The 19,315-nt window shown below is 46.1% G+C and overlaps 1 protein-coding gene across 9 annotated transcripts in view; it reads right to left on the minus strand.

Moving 5' to 3' along the window:
* Positions 1-19,315, minus strand: part of auts2a (activator of transcription and developmental regulator AUTS2 a) — a 1,550,343-nt gene that overhangs the window by 172,083 nt on the left and 1,358,945 nt on the right. For all 9 annotated transcript variants that reach the window (XM_072469456.1, XM_072469459.1, XM_072469461.1 and 6 more), the window contains one exon: positions 8,650-8,698. In XM_072469456.1, coding sequence (XP_072325557.1) covers positions 8,650-8,698 — 49 coding nt within the window. The remainder of the gene's footprint in view (positions 1-8,649; positions 8,699-19,315) is intronic.

Here is a 19,315-nt window from a genome sequence, read left to right on the forward strand (position 1 = left end):
TACACTACAAGAGGAAATAGGAATTTGAAGTTTCACACAAAAGACGATCCATTACCTCCACTCCCTGACTTGGTGCCGCCAGGAATTGAATGCACACACGCCAGACTTGTGTTCATTATAATATATGACACTTTCTATCCTCTGGATTAGGCCAGAAGCTGTTCCTCTTAACTTGCTTAATTCGTATTACGCTATGCTGAATTCTACTTTGGACAAATTGCCCTTTAGTGTCCAACGGTTAGGTGGGGTTACAGGGATAGGGCGGGGGGGGGGGGGGTGAACTTAGGGAGGGTGCTCTTTCAGAGGGTAGGTGCAGACTCAAAGCGCCAAATGGCCTCCTTTTGTACTGTAGGAATTCTACGATTCGATGACAAAAGCAAAATAACGCAAATGCTGAAAATGTGAAATAAAAACAGGAAATGCTGGGAAAACGCAGCAGGTCTGGTTGCATCTGTGGAGAGGGAAACTAAGTTAATTTTTCAGGTCCTTTCATCAGGTCCCACTTTGGACTCTTAATGCTGTTTAATGTGAATTTTATTTTGAGTTCATTTGAATTATTGAGTAAAAAAAAAAAAAAAATTGCAATGAGTCAAATTCCGTGTACCACCAATTGATTGGCTCACCCCAACCAAGGCAATAAGAAGCATATGTTGCTTATGCCTTTCTAGAACCACACCTCCTGGAAGGATCATCCACTGAATAACATTTGTCCCACACTCTCTGCCCTTTCCAGTCTTCCTTAATAAAACTAATATCGCTTAATACATTGGGCACTTTCATACTCTGTTCTAGGGATTTGAAATCATAGAAGCTTGCTTCGTGATACCCTAGTGACAAACTCCTTTTGCATTTGGGAAGGTTCCAACATTTCAGCAAAAGAAACCAAAAATGTTCATGTTCAGGCAAGGACTTTCATCCAAATTGGCAGTTCGGATGAAGGGCTATGTCAGAAATGATAACTTGTCACTTCTCTGTAGATGCTGTACTCGATCTCCTGAGTGTTTCCAGTGGGTTTTTGTTTCAATCTTCCACCATCTACATTATTTTGTATTCTGTTCAAAAATCCCAGTCACAGATTTACAATTTATCTGCCTCCCTCGGTTTGTTCCACATCAAGGAAAGTCGACACCACCAGCTCAACTGCGACCCCACCCTTGGCATAGGTTCCAGATTCCATGTGCCAGAATACAGTGTGCAGGGAGATGATGACCTGCACAATGTCATGCAATATCATTACACAACGTCGACTGGAACAATTAGATGCGTACCATCCCATGTTTTAATCCGGCAAGTAAATGTTGACAAAACAGGAAAGTTGCTTCGGGTGCCAATCAGACCCATTCTAGATTTTGGGCATGAGATGCTATTTTAACCAAATTATTTAGCCTGATAGAAATGGAAAAGAGGATGCGTGAAGTCACAAATTCAAACAAGTCCGAGAGCCAAGAGGACAATTTCAGAACGAGCGCTATCAAAATGGATGATATTGTGTTGATAGCTGAGAATCTGACAAGAACATGTATATGCCAGGGGATAGTCAGTCACAGCATTGGAAGACCATTAAAAAAGACATAAATAAAGAACAATGTTGGAAATAATCTATTAAGTCACACATTGTCTTGGAAAAAACAACTTAACAAAATGAATTTAAGGGAATAGCAAATATGTCCCTCTGGCTAAAACACATTAATTACTAAGTTGGTTGAGTGAATTTGACAATTAGCTGTAGCACATGGCATGGCTCCCAATGGCAGGTATCAATTCTCCAGCTGCCACCGAGTGCTAAAGGCAGGTTAATTGCTTACTGACCTTTACTGCAGTGGAGGAGGCTGGCTTTGGGTAGACCTTTTACAAAGGATTCGCAATCTAAATTAGAGCATAGAACAAGCTTACCTCATTAAAGTCAGGCCAAGAGGTTGAACTTCAACGTCCTCAAGATATGGTCACACACTAGTAACTGACTGAAAAGTATTACAATGTATTGATTTTGTAAACAGCAGAGTGCTTTACTCCCATGTTTGTTTAGCTCTTGACCTTGATGTCTTGCCAATGCTTACAGTTGAAACACCTTTTGACTTTTTGCCAGTATTGTCAAAGACGATTATTTTGAAAACCTGTTCATCATGCCACAGTGGCACTCTTGAGGCACCCAGCCAAAACCTACTAAATACTATAGAGTTATATTTGATAGACCCTGAAAACGGGGACTTGATCATGTTGCAGTGTTAATTCGCACTTTCTGATGCAGGCACCATGCCATCTTTGCGCTTGCTGCTCATTTGCAGGATTGCTATGTGCAGCCAGTGCTGAGCGTGTTGTCCATGCGAGACGCAAACAATTTAAAGCTAGCCTGCACTACTAAAGGCCAAGTTACACCTCTTGGAGGAGAGGAGCATTCTAGCTGGAGCAGCTGCTACATTAGAGCCCAAGCAGGAAGAAGAGTGAATTATGGTGGCACAGGAGTGAGAGCGTGCTTCAAGAATCTTTGACACTGCAGTGCAGACCTTGGTGAGGAGGTAGAAAGGGAGAAGTAGATGTGATTTATCCATAGGATGTTAGGAGGCTCTCCAGACAAACATGCAATGGCAGTGGGAGTAGATGGCCATGGTGGTTCGTGCCAGGAATCAAGCCTGAAAATGTTTCCCGATGTCACACGGGTGTTTAAGGTCACTGCATTCCAGAATGCTGACAACTAGTCCCACGCGTTGATCAATTCACCACATCCCCTTCACTCACATACCAACAATCAGGACTCAGAAATAACATTCACAGCTTCTCCACACGCTCACACACTTAGTACTGTTGCAAGTTCTCAGAGCATGCACACACTGCGTGGAATTTTAACAGGATTTGGCAAAATGTCAGGCTCAGACTGAAAACTAGCATGTAGATCTCCAGTTGCACAGACCAGTTTTCTCTCTTGATCTTGATCTATTGAAAGAAAATAAATGAGTGGCCATGTTTTACGCTGTCACTCTCGTGGGGCCGGAGCTGATAGAACTGGTAACCGGCTCCACAGAGATTGGGGCGCCATCTGTAAAGGGTGCCACATTAAGAACTGAAACCTAATGGCCCCCAGCCCTCTCCCTAACAGCGCCCCTCCCTCCCCAACCCCAGCCCTGACGACCATCTCCAGCATTCCACCCGCCCCCGACAATCATCACCGGCACTACCCCCTCCCCCACTCAGTGCCTACTCTCCCCGCCACACACACATCAATGAAATCCCTTTTCCCACCATGAGGCTTGCACAACAGCCTACCCCGACACAGGTTGGCACTGTGCCAACATGGCAGTGCCATCCTATGCCAGGGCATGGTCCAGGCAAGCCCCTCCGGCGCCCAGGACTACACTTACCTCTGTGCCCCCAGAGGGATCCCCTTGACTTGCTTCTCTTCTGGCTAAACCTGTTGTAAACCTCTCTGACATGACATCACATTGGCGAGGTATGAATATTTAGTGAGGTGGGAATCATGTGACAGCGGCTTCATTAATAATATTTAAACAAATCAAAATCTATTTAAATGAGGTTCCTGCCCTTTGCGGGCATTAACCTCATGACATCACCAGTTAGCCACGGGGAAAATCAGTAAATCCGGAGAGAATCACGTTTTCCAATTCTCTCCGGATTTTGCGCCCGTGTCACCAGTTCCATACACTGTTCGCGTGGGATTATCCCCACTGACTGCTATTCAACCACAACAGCTACGTCATTCAAACAGATTGCACAACAATCACTGAGTGCACATTTAAGAATTTGCGGAGAATTCGGCAACCGGCGGGGGCGGGATTCACACCAGCCCCCGGCGATTCTCCGACCCGGCGGGGGGTCGGAGAATCTCGCCCCTTATCTCGTTTACAGTTGTTGTCAGCTCTGTAGTTCCTTGGAATATCCCTTTCCAAAGCATATTTGGGCAGGATTCTCCATTTGGGAGATGAAGGGCTGGATTCTCCGATTTTGAGGCGATGTCCGAAGGATGTCTGCTTTTACGGCGAAAAAAGTTGGTGCCACTCCTTCACCGATGCTCCGACTTTTGAGGAATTGCAGCCGCACCACGTAAAACGCACGGCCTTCCCGATATAAACGCCTGGAGAATTGCCAGGCCTGTGGCCGCGCATGCGCACGGCGACAACCTGCAGCCGGCCGCGCGCAGACCCGACCCGGCAGGTAGTGCCCCCCTGGACACCCCCTCGCCACCCCTGGGAGGCAGTGGCAGAAGCAGTCAGCGCAGTCAGCCTCACCAGGAGGAGGCAGCTGGCGATCCGGAGGGGTGGGGGTCACTTCTGAGGCCTCTGCCCTGAGAGGGGCAGAGAATCAAGGAGGACTCGAAAGGCCCCGTCTGGATGAGGTGAGCTCTGCTGATCTGCAATGGTGCAGTGCTTCTGAGGATTGCCAACACTTGGTCGGCCCCTGATTAAACTTGGCCACACCCATCCCCTTGATGATACAGCTAAGGTATGACGGTATCCAGAGTGGCGGCCTGGGAAGGCACCCAGATGACGAGAGGCTCCCTGACCATTCAAAGGACGCTGGTCGTACTCTGCAGAGTGAACAGCCAGGAGCAAGTAAGAAGCACCAAGGGGTGCATTTAAACGACAGACTGCAGTAATGGTGCCCTGAGTCAGGCCACCCCGATCTCGTTGGGAAAAACCCTAAGTGCACGGACCTGGCACCAAGTTGTTCCCTGCTAATTCCCCGGCCCAGCAAGCCCGGCAATTTGAGGGTTTTCAGTGTTTAGCCTCCCGCTCCCCCTCTGCAGCCATGGCCGCATGTCAATACTTGCACTAATTTGCACATGCGAGACGCCTAATAAGAGGGGTGGAGCATTGTGGAAGGGTGGAGCAGACTGTGTCCAAGCCACTAATGATTTTCAGATTCACGTAAATGAGGCTTTTGCATTGATTTGCCAGCGCAGGTGCCACCATCGATATCGCCACCAGCGAGGGACCGCAAGGCGGTCGGAATCAGCGGCGGGCGCAAGCCTTGAATTTTTGGAATACCCGCGACTCTCCGCCCAATCGTGATTCGTGTTCCTGGCGTCGAGAAGCAGAGAATCCTTGGCTCTATTCAGTCCTTTGTCACAACACTCATATTTAGTGGTCAATAGTTCCACCTTGTAAAACCAGTTGCAAATGAGAAATATGGGGGGGGATTCTCCGATCCCGCTCCGGGTCAGACAATCGCTGGGGGGGGGGGGGGCGCGAATCCTGCGATGCCTTTCCGACGCCAGGCCAATGGCGCCGGCGTGGTCACCACGGGGCTGGTCGGGGGCCAATCAATGCGGCCTCCCCCCAGCAATTCTCCACGCTCGACGGGTCGAATGCCCGCCGAGTTCGGCCGAGCCACGCTGCCGTCGTTCGCATGTGGTCCTATTCTGCGGGACCTCGGCGTTCTGGCTGCAGGGTCCCTCCTGGTGGGGAGGGGAGGGGGGATCCGACTCTGGGGGGGGACTCCACGGTGGCCAGGCCCGCTATCGGGGGCTACAGATCGGCAGGCAGGCTAATTCCGCGGGAGGCCCATGTTCCTCTGCACCGGGCTCCTGTAGGGCTCCACCATGTTGCCCGGGGCCTGGCGCGGAGATGGCAACCCATGCGCCTGCGCGGACTCGCGCCAGCCAGCTGGCGCCTGTATCGGGAGCTGTGTGAGGCGCTCCAATGTCGTGCTGGCCCCCTGTGCGGCGCAGGACCGCTGCTCCTAGCGGCCAGATGCGCCGTCATAAAACGCTCCGACGTTTACGATGCCGTCAATACTTATCAAATGAATGAAATGAAAATTGCTCATTGTCACAAGTAGGCTTCAATGAAGTTACTGTGAAAAGCCCCTAGTCGCCACATTCCGGCGCCTGTTCGGGGAGGCTGTTACTTAGCCCCATTATCGGAGAATCTCGCCCCTGGACTGTGAAATCCAGACCTGAAGTTACATCTTTCAGCAATTATTTCACGCTCTGCAAACCAGGTGCTTGGTTACTCTGATGGGGTGATAGTTTTTGGCAGGTTGAAGCGATCCGCTAAAACTCTTTGCTGGTCAGGGGCAGCACGGTGGCTCAGTGGATAGTACTGCTGCCTCACGGTGCCAAAGTCCCAGGTTCGATCCCGGCTCTGGGTCACTGCCCGTGTGGAGTTTGCACATTCTCCCCGTGTCTGCGTGGGTTTCGCCCCTACAACCCAAAGATGTGCAGGGGTAGGTGGATTGGCCACGCTAAAGTGCCCCTTAATTGAAAAAAAAATTAATTGGGTACTCTAAATATATTTTTTAAAACTCTTTGCTAGTTTATGTATGCCACTGCTGAAGGTAGGGATTCAATCCATGGGCGCCGTCTCAGATGTCGAATCGACAATCACTCATGTGTGAGCCTGAACAGTGCTGTGAGGCTAGAGCGAGTCGGGAACATCACAGTAAAATCCAATACAATGTCAGCCATGGGTCAGCTGGCATTACTCTTGCCTCTAGAGTCAGAAGGTTGTGGGTTCAAGTTCCACTCCAGAGACCTGACCAGAAAACCGAAGCGGACACCCTTGCTGAGTAATGCTGCCCAACTGGGGTGTTTTTGCAATGAGATGTTAAGTCAAGGTCCCATCTGCCCTCATTCTTTCAAAGGGCACCCTGGCTAATATTTATCCCTCAACCAACACCGTTGATACAGATAATCAGGTCATTATCACGTTACTATTTGTACACTTGGGTTGGGGGTTCATTCCCATTGCTGGCTGGGGAAAAAAGATGTTCCAACTCGAGGAACGCTTATAACTTTAATTTTCCTGTCTCATTTTCAGCAAAACCTTCTGGGTACAGATCAGCCTGAGCATTCACCTTACTCACCAGAACCTTACCAGACACTCTGGATGATGAACATGATCATCTTTGCCTCGATGGATGAACAAAGGATTTGTAGAATCTTGCTTTGTGCAAATCAGCTGCCATGTTTCCTACATTACAATGCTGACCTGATTTCAAAAGTCCATCATTAACTAGAAAGCAGTTTGGGACAGCGTGAAAAGCGCTAGATAATTGCTGGTCCCTCTTTTCATTCAACGGATACCCATGTGCATTCTTCCAGCACGGGTCACTGGATGGTTACCACAACTGGGAACTTTGGGACATTATATGACCTCTGGCTGAAAACACTTCAGGTAATTGTCGTATCCTGACACTATCATGGGTGTACTCAATTAGCTTAGCACCTTGGCAAGATTAAAAAAGAGATTTCCCATCCTGTACAATTCAGTTTGAATCGTTGCCATACATGAACAACATAGAACTTTGTTTGAGATTCCAGTTCCTATTAACTCAACACGGCAACAATGTGAAGCAAGCACAAAGGATTATTCAGGAACCATCACTCTGAATAGAGAGAAGTGCCCAGGTACAAATCTTCAATTTATAAAAATCAGACTCTAGTCGCTGACCTGATAATCTTTTCAATAATATTTTCACAGTAAAACTGAAAAGAGAGTAGGTAGTTATTTTAAAAAGGGGGAGTGCTGTAAAGCAGCAATTAAAGTAACAGAATATATACATATAATTAGATTCACGTATCCAAAATTGGAATCCAGGTCAACTGCACTCATTTGTGAAATTATGTCTTTTTTCACTCAAGCATTTTAAAGTGAGCGCTTCATTGTAATATATTTCATACACATTTGTATGGAATCACAGATTTCTGAGAGTGTGATGACGGTTAGGTACAAGGAGCTTTAAACAAACAGCAGCCAAATCAAGAAAACATTCCGAATAACATTAGGAAGAAATAAAGTTTAAATGGTATACGTATGTCTGAGAAAATGACCCCAAGTACAAACATTCTGTTGCCTCGTGCACCAGCCTTGATCCAAATATTTAGATTATTTCCTCGCAATAGGACTACTCTCACACACATTTGTTTTCCAATGTTGGGAGAGTGGATGCAAGGTGCCTGGAACAAAACAGTTGTCGTACTTCCATTGATCTCTGCTTCCCACAATCCAAACTTCAAGAGTCCAAGCTCCCAACACCTGCATTTACATTTATCTCTTGTAACTTACGCTGGCAACACAGAGTAACACATGGCATGAGGAAAACACTCGAGGGAGAGAAAAAAAAAGGTTATTTTGATGGAAATAAGGGCAGAGGAGAATATACTAAAGGCCTATTTGTGTGTATTTCCTGGCAATGTTTTTTCTTGTATAAAAAAGCTGCTGTTGATTTAAGGCTACACAAAGAAACCTTAATCCTTTCACAGGAACTAAATCACCTCAAAAAAAACTGCAGTTGGATAAAGAATCTCTGTCAAGCATGGCCATTCACAACTAAATGGATGCCACAAATCAAACTGTATGAGTAAACAAAGATGAGAATGTGGGAAATACATTCAAATCCAGAATGAAAGCAGGGGCAAGAGGAAAGGCCCTTTGTTCATCAATCATCCTTTGCTTCTACAACATGAGAGCCCTTCACCCTAGTTACCAGCAGTGAAGTAGGAATGTTGATTCACTGGTTGCCCTCTTTTATACTGGCTGCAAACCACAAAAAAAAAGAGGAATACTCAAATCTCCGCAATTAGCAGTTTAAAAGTGCCACTTCGCATACGGCTTAACATCAGTAGGCTCGTTCAGGAGATGGGGGGGGGGGGGGGGGGGGGGGGGGGGAAGAGTGGTGGGTGGAATGGCCTACCTTTACTTGTGGTGGTATTGAAAAGTTTCTCTGAAGTGGCATCCGAAACCTAGAAGAGAACAAAAAACGAAAGTTATATTTTGATCAAAAGAAAAAATAGAATTCCAGTGAAAAATTACTGCAAGTATTTCTCTATGTAGTTGCTTCAAACCTCCACAAGATAGAGCCAGAGTATTTTTCAAAATTGCATTTGAAGATTACACCTTAAGATAATCTTGCACATCTCTAGACTACATATTGAAAACCAATACTTAAGTATGGAGAGCAATAAATGAAATTTTGCTGCAGGTTTCCAAACTAGCCATTCCACCTCGTAATCCACTACCCACCATTTTTGTTTGACTCAATGGCTTCACAATGTTGGAACATTCTGGACTTCACCTGATCATCCAGCTCAACATTCCATACCCAGGGATGCATCCACCATTTTCTACCTTATTTGTTACAGACGCCACTATTTGTTCCAGCTCACATTGTTACAAATGAAAAAACATTCTTCTCTTCAAAAAACTTGTTTTGAGTTCTGACCACACATATTCATGGGAGTCACAAAGTGAGCTTAAGACATGTCCACGCAGACTACAGTTTTTGTCTTTCCCTCCCTCCCTCCGCTTACACCCAACTTAAGCCTTTAACCTAACCCAGTAGCACAGGGGGCGGGATTCTCCAACCGGGTCGGAGAATCGGCGGGGTGGGGGGGGGCAATCACGCGATGCCTCTCCGACACCTGTCCGCCGCTTCTCCGACGACCGGAGAATCGCCGCCATTGGCGCCGGCGCGGCACCAGTCGGGGGCTGCTCAACGTGCCCCCCCCCCGGTGATTCATACCGCGCAATGGGCCGAGTGCCCGCCGAGTTAGGCTGGGTTCAGCCGCCACCGTTCTCATATGGTCCTGCCCGGCGGGACCTCAGCGTTCATGTTGCGGGGGGTGGCCTGGTGGGGCAAGAGGGGATTCGACTGTGGGGGATGACCCCCGCGGTGGCCTGGCCCGCGGTCGGGGCCTACTAAACGGCGGGCTGGCATATCCCGGTGGGGCCTATGTTCCTCTGCGCCGGGCCCCTGTAGCCCGCCGCCATGTTGCATCGGGGCCGGCACAGAGACGGCAACCCATGCGTATGTGCGAACACACGCCGGCCATGGAGTGCATGCGTAAACTCACGCCGGCCATGGCGTGCATGCGTGAACTCACACCGGCTGTGGCGCGCATGCGCGGACCCGCAGCGCCCGTCCTGACATTCGTATCGGCAGCTGGAGCAGTGTGAGGCTCTCCAGTGCCGTCCTGGCCCCACTGTGCGGAGCAGGATCGATGATCCTAGGGGCCCGTTGACGCTGTCGTAAAAAACTCCGCCGTTTACGCCGGCGTCAACACTTAGCCCCAGGATCGGAGAATCCCGCCCACGGTCACAACATCAACAACTGTGCTGCACCCTTCTACAAAGAGGTTCAGTTCCAAAAAAAAAAAGCAGTTCAAGAAACAAATTATTAAATTTGAAATTACAAGTGGCTTTCAAGAATACGTATCATGGCAGAATATAATTAAAACACTCAAAAGAAAATTGTAAACTCAGATTCCTCAATGGTTTATTTTCAGTTCCTCAGGATAAAGCACTTCTTTTCAAGTGACGAACATTCGGAGGAGGAATGTTAAAGATGAGGAACAGGAGCTTCCAGCTGCCAAGCATTAATTTGACACAGGGGTTTATTATTCAAGCCCCCTCTCCCTTCATCCCGACTTTTAAGGGGCTGTTTTAAGTCCATCGCTCTGTTATGTCGTTCCATTCATGTAGGAGAGTCCACCCTGGGAACTGGATCATTCCATGAGCCAAAGAGCAAGCTGCCCTGGCAGGAGGGCAAGAACAGGGAAAGAGCGAGGTCGCTGGATGCAGTGCCGCCACTTGCAAGACACATGTTGGCTGCTAATTACTTTCCAGTCCCTGCAGTTCAAATGGCCGATAAGTTGTCACTTCGAGCAGTGTGACGATTGAAGTGGTACAGTGTTCCTGATCATCCATTATCAGCAACTGCCAGGGTGCAGCAGTATCAGGTTCTGTGACAAAGCACCGGCCTGACAAACGAAAATCAGCATCCCCTTGCGAGAAGGCTCTTTCCTCTCATTAAATGTAACCTTATCGCTGGAACACTGCAATCCTTTACAAATGACAATGGCATTTAATCTAATTTTCCAACAAGCAAACCTGACAGCACCCTCGTTTCTTTTTGACTCCTGAAACACATAGCTCAGCAGAAATTAATCTGTCAATCAAAACGTATGGAAGAGGACAAAAAGAATGCCCCCCCCCCCCCCCCCCCCGGCCACCTTGTCCACACATGAAAGACTGAGACATAGAATGAGAGAGCCAGATGAAGCTCAAACTAAAGCTTACACGCTAATTACTGAATCCATGACAGTTTACCAGGAAGTTAGAATGACTTCTGAAGGTTAAAGGTAAAGGAATATTCAAGCTGTTGTGAACAGTGTTCAATTACACGCACAATTGACTGGTGTGGCAATATAAATCAAATTCCTTTCTTCAAAGAAACACAAGATAGGATACCAGAACTGCTACTCATTGACGCAATACCTAATTTCTTTTTATGTCCTGGTCTTGCACAGTACCGTTTCATTGGAGTCAAAATCCCTCTGCTTTCAATCCCTCATTGGTTGCTGTGCCAAGCACCAACTCACTTTGCACCGATGTGGATCTTCTTGTGCCAATTTAATGACCTGATAAGGCAGCTCTAATTTGTATGCTGGAAAATGGACCGTCTGAGAAATAAAGTGGATCTCCTGGAACAGTCTGAGGCTGGAAGAAGGATCCTCATCAAGACACCAAATCTGGAAAATCCACTTGCAGATAGATGCTCCCTACCCTACCCGCGCCCGCCCCCCCCCCCCCCCCCCCCCACCCCCGCCTGACCACTGACTGCTGCAGTGGTCCAGGGTCGCCAGCGGTACCTGAATCGGTGAGGGGGTTGCACTGATTTTCCCGTCGTGAACCACCCACGGATTCTCCGTTGGCGCTGGCACTTAACCGCTGGAACGGAGAATTCCGTCAAAGAACTCGGAGCAGGAGTAGGCATTTCCAGCCCTTGAGAGGGCTTTGCCATTACATTCCAGCATTACATCTCTGCGTTTGCATTCAATATCACATCCAATAAAGGAAAGTATTCAATATGCCTTCATTACCACCTTATCCACCTGTTCTGCCATCTTCAGGGGCCTGTTGGCATGCACTCCAAGATCTCTCACTACCGCTACCACCCCCACCACCAACACCATGTCCTTCCATTTTGTAACTATTCCCTTGCTTTTTTTTGGCTTCCCAAAATGCATTACCTCACACTTCTGCAGATTGAATTCCATTTGCTACTTTTCCACCCACTCAACTATTCTGGAGACACAGCTACAGCTATCCTCTTCACAATCAACCACATGGCCAATTTTTGTGTCAGCTGCAAATTTATCAATTATGCCTCCCACACTTAAGCCAAATAATTAATAGATACAACAAACAGCATGGGACCCAACACTGAGCCCCATGGAACACCATTGGAAACCGTTTTCCATTCATTGATTATTACACTTTGTTTCCTGCCAAGTTTATATCCAAATCACCATCTTCCCCTGTATCCCATGGACTTTGATTTTTCTGACCAGTCTACCAAGTGGGACCTTGTCAAATACCTTACTGAAATCCATGTAGACTACATCTACTACAGTACCCTCAGCAATCCTCCCTGTTACTACCTCAAAATATGAAATTAAGTTTGTACGACATGACTTTGCCTGAACAAAACCATGCTGACTAAATGAATTAATCCTTGCCATTCGAAGGTATAGTTTCTCCTGTCTCTGAAATGATTCTATGCATTTGCCCACCACTGAAGTCAGCCTATAATTATTTGGTCGATCCCTCACCTCATTTATAAACAATGGACAACATTCATCCAAGTCTCTGGTACTTTGCTTATATCTAGTGAAGATTGGAAAATGATCCAGAGAGCATCCGTGATTTCCTCCCTGGCTTTGTTTAAGAGCCTGGGGTACAATCACTCTGGCCCTGGTGAGTTATCCCTTTCAAGGATGTCAGTCCCTCCAATACTTCCTCCCTCATTATGTGTTTGTGCTGTATGTTTCGCACGCCTCAATTAACTAGAATATCTGCATCATCCCTCGGAGACAAGGTACACATTAAGAGCCCTTCCCACATCGTCTGCATCATTGCATAGGTTATCTTGTGCACCTCTGAGAGGCCTTACCCTTTCCTTCATTATCCGCTTGCTCTTAATGTACTGATAAAACATCTCAGGGTTTTCCTTGATTTCACCTGCCAACATTCCTTCATATCCTCCCTTTGCTTTCCCAATTTCCTTTCTTACTTCACCCCTGCATTTTTTACACTTCTGGAGGCTTTCTAAATTTAATTTTTAAGTGACTGCCACAAGCTTTTTGTTTTGGCACTACCTTGTCCTGTATGCTTCGAGATAACCAAGGAGCTCTAAATTTATCAGTACCATCCTTTTTCTTTGTCGACACTGTGCCCATAGATTCTCGCTTTTGAATGTTTCACACTGTCACCGATTTCCCAATCCACTTGTGCTAGATTTCCTCGCAGCTTCATAAAAATGTTTCCCCTATTTAAAACTTTCACTCCCATTCTATCTTTATCCTTTCCCCACAATTATACTAAATCTAATGGCATTATGGTCACTAACTCCAAAATGGCCACACAATGCTATTTCATCCACTTGCCCAACTTCACTTCCCAAGACCAAGTCTAGAATTGCTCCCCCTCTCATTGAGCTTGTTATGTTTTGGCTGAGAAAAAGTTATCTTGAATGGAGTTTAAGAATGTTGCCCGCTTCACACTGTTCGTATCCCAATTGATATTAGGGTAGTTGAAGTCCCCAATGTTTACTGCCCTATTGTTTTGGCACCCAGGAAATTGACTACATATATTTGCTCTTCTATCTCCCATTCATTATTTGGGGGTCTGGAAGTGGGGATCTCTCCTAATAGAGTTGTTGCCATTGTTTAATGTCTGAGCACAACCAATATGGCCTCATTTGATGCTTAATTTAGTATATCATCCCTCTTCACTGTAGTAATTGATTCTTAACCAGTGATGGTACACCTCCATCTTCTTGGTCCCCTCTCCATCCTGTCTAAATACGGGAATGTTGAGCTGCCAATGTTGCCCCCCTTTAAGTCAAGTTTCTGTCATAACAAATCGCTCATGCTGCCATGTGTCTCTCTGTGCCCTTAGCTCATTGGCTTTGTTGACAATACTCCTTGCATTTAAATATATACCTTTTAACACTGCCAAATTCCTGTGCTGTACATTTACTTTTGCTTCTTCTGTCTTTCAGAGCCTTTCTCCTGGTCCAGTTCAGGTGTAGACCATCCGGCTTGTACAGATCCTACCTTCCCTAGAACCAGTCCCAATGCCCCAGAAATCTGAAGTGCCCACCTGCACCATATCTCCAGCCATGCATTCAGCAGGTGTATTCTTCTCTTTCTATATTCACTAGAATGTGGCCTTGGAATTAATCCGGCAAATACTATCTTTGAGGTCCTGTTCATTAATCTTTCTCCTAACTCCCTAACCTCAGCCTGCAGAACCTCATCCTTTTTTCTACCTACATCATTGGTGCCAATGTGGACCACGCCCTCTAGTTGTGCACCCTCACCCTCCAGAATGCTCTGTAGCCGTTTGGTGATATCCATGACCCACGTACCAGGGAGCATCAGACACCGTTCCCAAGGAGCCCTAGCTACAACATCTTGTCACTCTGTTCTCTCCACCCACCAGCCAGGCTATCCATTTGTCCAACCAATGGGCAGAAAATTGAGCTAAAAAGGCTTAAGAGACTGTGTCGTTAATTTGGGTGAGCTTTCCAACTTTGCCATGTTCTTCAACCATTTTTGGTTCATCTTCCCTATAAATATTGGAACTAATATGTTTGTCAATGCACAGTAAAAATTACAGTGGAGAGTGGGGGGGGGGGGGGGGGGGGAGAGATTCACTGCCGCTCGCCAGTAGTGGAGTTCCTGTTGCGGCGGAGAATCTTGAGTCGGGGAAAAAATTTGATTAGCGCCTAGTGCTGACCCTGTTCCAATGCTGGCGGCGGCATTGAGGTTTGCTCTCCGCGCCAGAGGTAGGATGCAAATAGGTGAATGAAACCTATTTGCATCCTATTAACAGGCTGGACAATGGATTATCCATGCCTCAATAATGGCCCTCTTACCCAAGATTCAGGCGGGCATGGGTTGGGGCAAGTATTTGCCAGTGTAGACCTGACAGAGTGGACCTCCCGCTGGGTCAAGGGGATAAGTATTTGAGGTCCATCGGAGGGCACCCCCCCCCCCCCACTCCCTCCCATTCCCACCTCACCAGACAGCAATATACATCTAGCTATTATTGACAGCTCCTGATCACATCAAAAGCAATTAAGTGCTTTCTGCTGAGGTAAAGAGGAAGTGAAAGGACTTAACGCCTGGAAGTTTTTAAAATTGGGTTAATTTCAAAGCAAGGTACTTGAGATGTATTCAGGAAGGCATGAAGGTAAATGAAAATAAACAATCCAGATATTTGGCTGTTTGAAATCTATTACCCTATCAATTGCAGCAGCTATTTTATGAATAGAAGACTTGCAGATTAAAGGATCTGAGGGGGTTTAAAGCCTTGTGATTTCTTTTTGACTTTCTAACAAATGCTGCTTTCTAGGTGTTTGTCTGAGTCAGCAGGTGTAATAGGCAGTTAAAGTGTAACAGTCCCGATTTTTCACTGTTTCTGCCTTGACTTCTCTTGAGCTTCCAGGCAGGGGTAACTGCTGGGTGTGGGGTGTCTCTGATATGGGGGGGGGGCTGATATGAGGGGGGAGTGTGGTCTGATATGGGGGTGGTGTCGGTTTGGGGGGGGGGGTCACTGGTGGGAGGGGGTCGCTATGGGGTATCTCTGTTGGAGGATCTCTGTAGGGGTGTCTCTAGGAGCGGGGGATCTCTAGTAGGGGCCATCTCTGGTAGCGGGGGCTGATGGGGGGTGAGATGTTCTGGAGTGGGTTCTGGTGGGGCATCTCTGATGGAGGCGTCTGATGGGGTGGGGTTTCTGATGGTGGATCTTCATGGGCGTCTCTGTGGAGGGGAGGGGGTAAGAGAGGCCGGGTCACCCTCATGGTGCATGCTGTGGAGGGGAGGGGTGACCCAGCAATATCCATTGTGGAGGGGGATGTGAGAAGATGCTCTTACTTGCCAACGGGGTGGGGTAGGATCTACATTGGTGTCAGAGGGGAGCCAGCCATTGGACTCAAAATGGTGGCCCGATAGCGAGATTCAGAAAGGAATCCCTTGCGCACTCTGCCATGCATAAATTTGCTTGGCTGGTGAGAGTGAATCGCTTTTGTGGCACCACTGCCAGCGCCAGCCCAAAAAGAAGCAATTCAACTCCGGCGACAGAACATAGTTTCTCAAACAGAGAATCCAGTCCCGTATTTATGTTTTGTAACAGTTAATTAGGTTGTCTTGAAACCATTTGATAGAATATAGTAAGAAGTCTTACAACACCAGGTTAAAGTCCAACAGGTTTGTTTCGAATCACTAGCTTTCGGAGCACTGCTCCTTCTTTTCACCTGATGAAGGAGCAGCGCTCCGAAAGCTAGTGACATCGAAACAAACCTGTTGGACTTTAACCTGGTGTTGTAAGACTTCTTACTGTGCTCACCCCAGTCCAACGCCGGCATCTCCACATCATTGATAGAATATGTTCAGTAAACATCACAAGAACATGCAAAACGTTTGCACAAATGCAGTTTCATCCCATTTAAATTCAAATTACTGGAAATAAAGGTTTTTACATGGTGGTATGAATAAGTATTATAAGAAATCATTCACTACCTGCTAATTGATTTGTTTACAATAACACCATTGAATTTACTGTGACCTGAAAGTTAATTTTAAAACAATCATTTTAGATATATCAATAATCCAAAGATTAATCCAAAGGTTAACATCTCCAATTCTAAAAATAAAACATTTGTTCCATAAAATGTTCACATAGTTGTGTGATGTATTTTCAGACTTTCTGTGCATTGATTTCCCCAATTAATCCACTCTCCATGGCTCAAGTCATGTCAGAAACGGGACTTTGATACAAAACAGTTTTGAGAGAAAATTTTGCATTGAAATTTCTTGGAACAAGGTGACTGAGGAAGTATTAAAGGAAGGAGAAGGTTCGAGCAGTCTCCTCTGCCACGTGACCTATATATCTTTGTTACAATCTCTTCTACCTCGCACCAATCACTAACCTTCTGTGCAACCCCTGCTTATACAGTAAACACGGCATCGCATTTCTCCCTCGCTTTAACTCTGAAGGAATGTCACACTGACTCGAAATGTTATCACTATTTCCTCTCTCCCCAGATACTGCCAGACCTGCTGAGTTTTTCCAGCATTTTCTGTTTTCAAATCAACGGTCACAGTCTGAAACAATAACTCGGATTCTCTCTCCATTGATGCTGCGGGACATGTTTAATCCAGTTTCTCAAACATAATTGGATTGATCTTTTTAAAAATTCATTCTCAGGATATGGGCGTTGCTGGGAAGGCCAATCACCATTGCCCTTCAGATGCTGGTGGTGAACTATTTCCTCACTCAATGTCGGTTCCTATGATGACAGTGCACACACAGTGCTGTTGGCAAGAGGGAGTGGGTTCCTGGATTTCAACCCTGCGGCCATGAGGGAACAATGATACAGTTCAAAGTCAGGATGGAGTGAGACTTGGAAGTTGACGATATTCACAAGCGCCTGCTGCCTTTTTACTTCTCAGTGGAGGTGGTTATGGGTTTGGGAGGGGCTGATGAATGGCCTTGGCGAGGTGGTGCCATGTTACCTTAGACACTCCCACGCTGCTGCCATAGGTGGAGGGAGTGTATTTTGCAGCTGGTGGATGGGGTCCAATCAAGCATAGCACCAGCTTCTTCAAGAAAGGAAAGACAATAACAGATAGAAACCGGGAAAAAAAACACAATTAATGGTGGAAATTGAACTGCTCAGCCTGCAAGCATTGGGTGTATGGAAGATATCTATCAGCTGTCTTTTTGGTTTGGAATCTATCAAAGGTGTAAATAGCCTCATGCTACACTCAACTGATTTTGTGTTCCAGTCGACAGGTCAGTGCAGCTGACAGACAGGAAATCAGATGGAGTTTAACATGTGTTCTGTGAGGAGATTCAAAAAATGCCTCCAAGAAACAGTCACTGAAATCTGATGTAGTTATTTCATTATTTTTGCTTCCACAGTGCTTTTAAAAGAAGCAACGTCAACAGGATTACAGGCATGGAAGAACGAAACCTCTGCTGACAAACAATCAGCTCACAAGATTCTTGGTGTTCACAAAAGTAACTGATTGAAGATGGCGGCTGGCAGGTCGATTTCAAAGCTCGCTAACACAAATTTACTGTTCCAAGAAATCTCAATCCGAAGTTTACTCACAAAACAATGGTCAACATCAAAGTCCCATTCCTGACACAATTTTATTTATTTATTTATAAATTCAGAATACCCAATTCTTTTTTTTCCCCCCCCAATTAAGTGGCAAGGTGGCGTTGCCAATTCACCTACCCTGCACATCTTTTTGGGGTGTGGGGGTGAGACCCATGCTGACACGGGATCGAACCCGGGTCCTCAGCGTTGTGAGGCAGCAGTGCTAACCACTGCACCCTTCTGACGCAATTTTAGCAGAGAATCTCAACAGACTGGATATACCAACACCATCACTAAACAAGGAGCCACCTAGTCAATTTTTGATAACAATAAAAACATTACTTTGTTCTGAAATGCCTGTCTGATAATATAGCTGATGGTCGTTTTTGAGTCTCCTGATGTTTTTAAAATTGTAATCACAATATAAGATGGATTTTCCTATTAAGTTTAAATAAAATGCAAGTATATCCTGCCAGAAAGAACAATACACATTCATATATTGTCCTCAAAACACTTTGTTTACAATGAAGCATTCTGAGCAGCAGTAACTGCTGTTGTTTGCGCAGCTGCCATTTTGCAGGCAGCAAGATTCCATGAAAATCGTGAGATGAAGGATCAGTCTGAGAGCAGGAATTGCAAACTGAGCTAGGGTGCATTGTTGGAAGTTCAAAGGACCAATACATAACTTGCAGTTTTTAGATTTGAGTGTTAGGAAACTGGAAAACAGGCTCGCCACATTAAATAATGTTACAGTGAATTTGTTTGGCGAAGAATGACCAAAATCCCAAACGGTTTAGGTTGGAGCCCTTTGGAGATCTGTACTTTTTTTTAGATTGGTTCCAGTTCGGTTCAGTGCAGAGTTAAGCCTCTTTCAACATCATTAAAACACAATTAGTAATGGTCCGTAGTCTCATTTTTGTCTTCGGGCAAGGGGCGAAGCATCTTTTGACCCAAAGTCACAAATGAACTTATATTTTTAGTGTACCTGGATCTTATGCAGCACTAAAATTCAAGATTATCCAGAGAGTTATGGGATGGGTACTCTCTCTTGTTCAGGAGTTCTAGTTAAGGAGATTAGTTCAGGAGTTCTAGTTAAGGAAATTAAAGTCAATTCAGTTTCGGAAATCTGATTCAAAAAAGGCCAGATTAATACAAACCTAAAGATTTCAACGAAAGTTTCTGT

The sequence above is a fragment of the Scyliorhinus torazame genome, chromosome 12, assembly GCF_047496885.1.
Source record: "Scyliorhinus torazame isolate Kashiwa2021f chromosome 12, sScyTor2.1, whole genome shotgun sequence".
In the NCBI taxonomy this organism is placed as follows: Eukaryota; Metazoa; Chordata; class Chondrichthyes; order Carcharhiniformes; family Scyliorhinidae; genus Scyliorhinus; species Scyliorhinus torazame.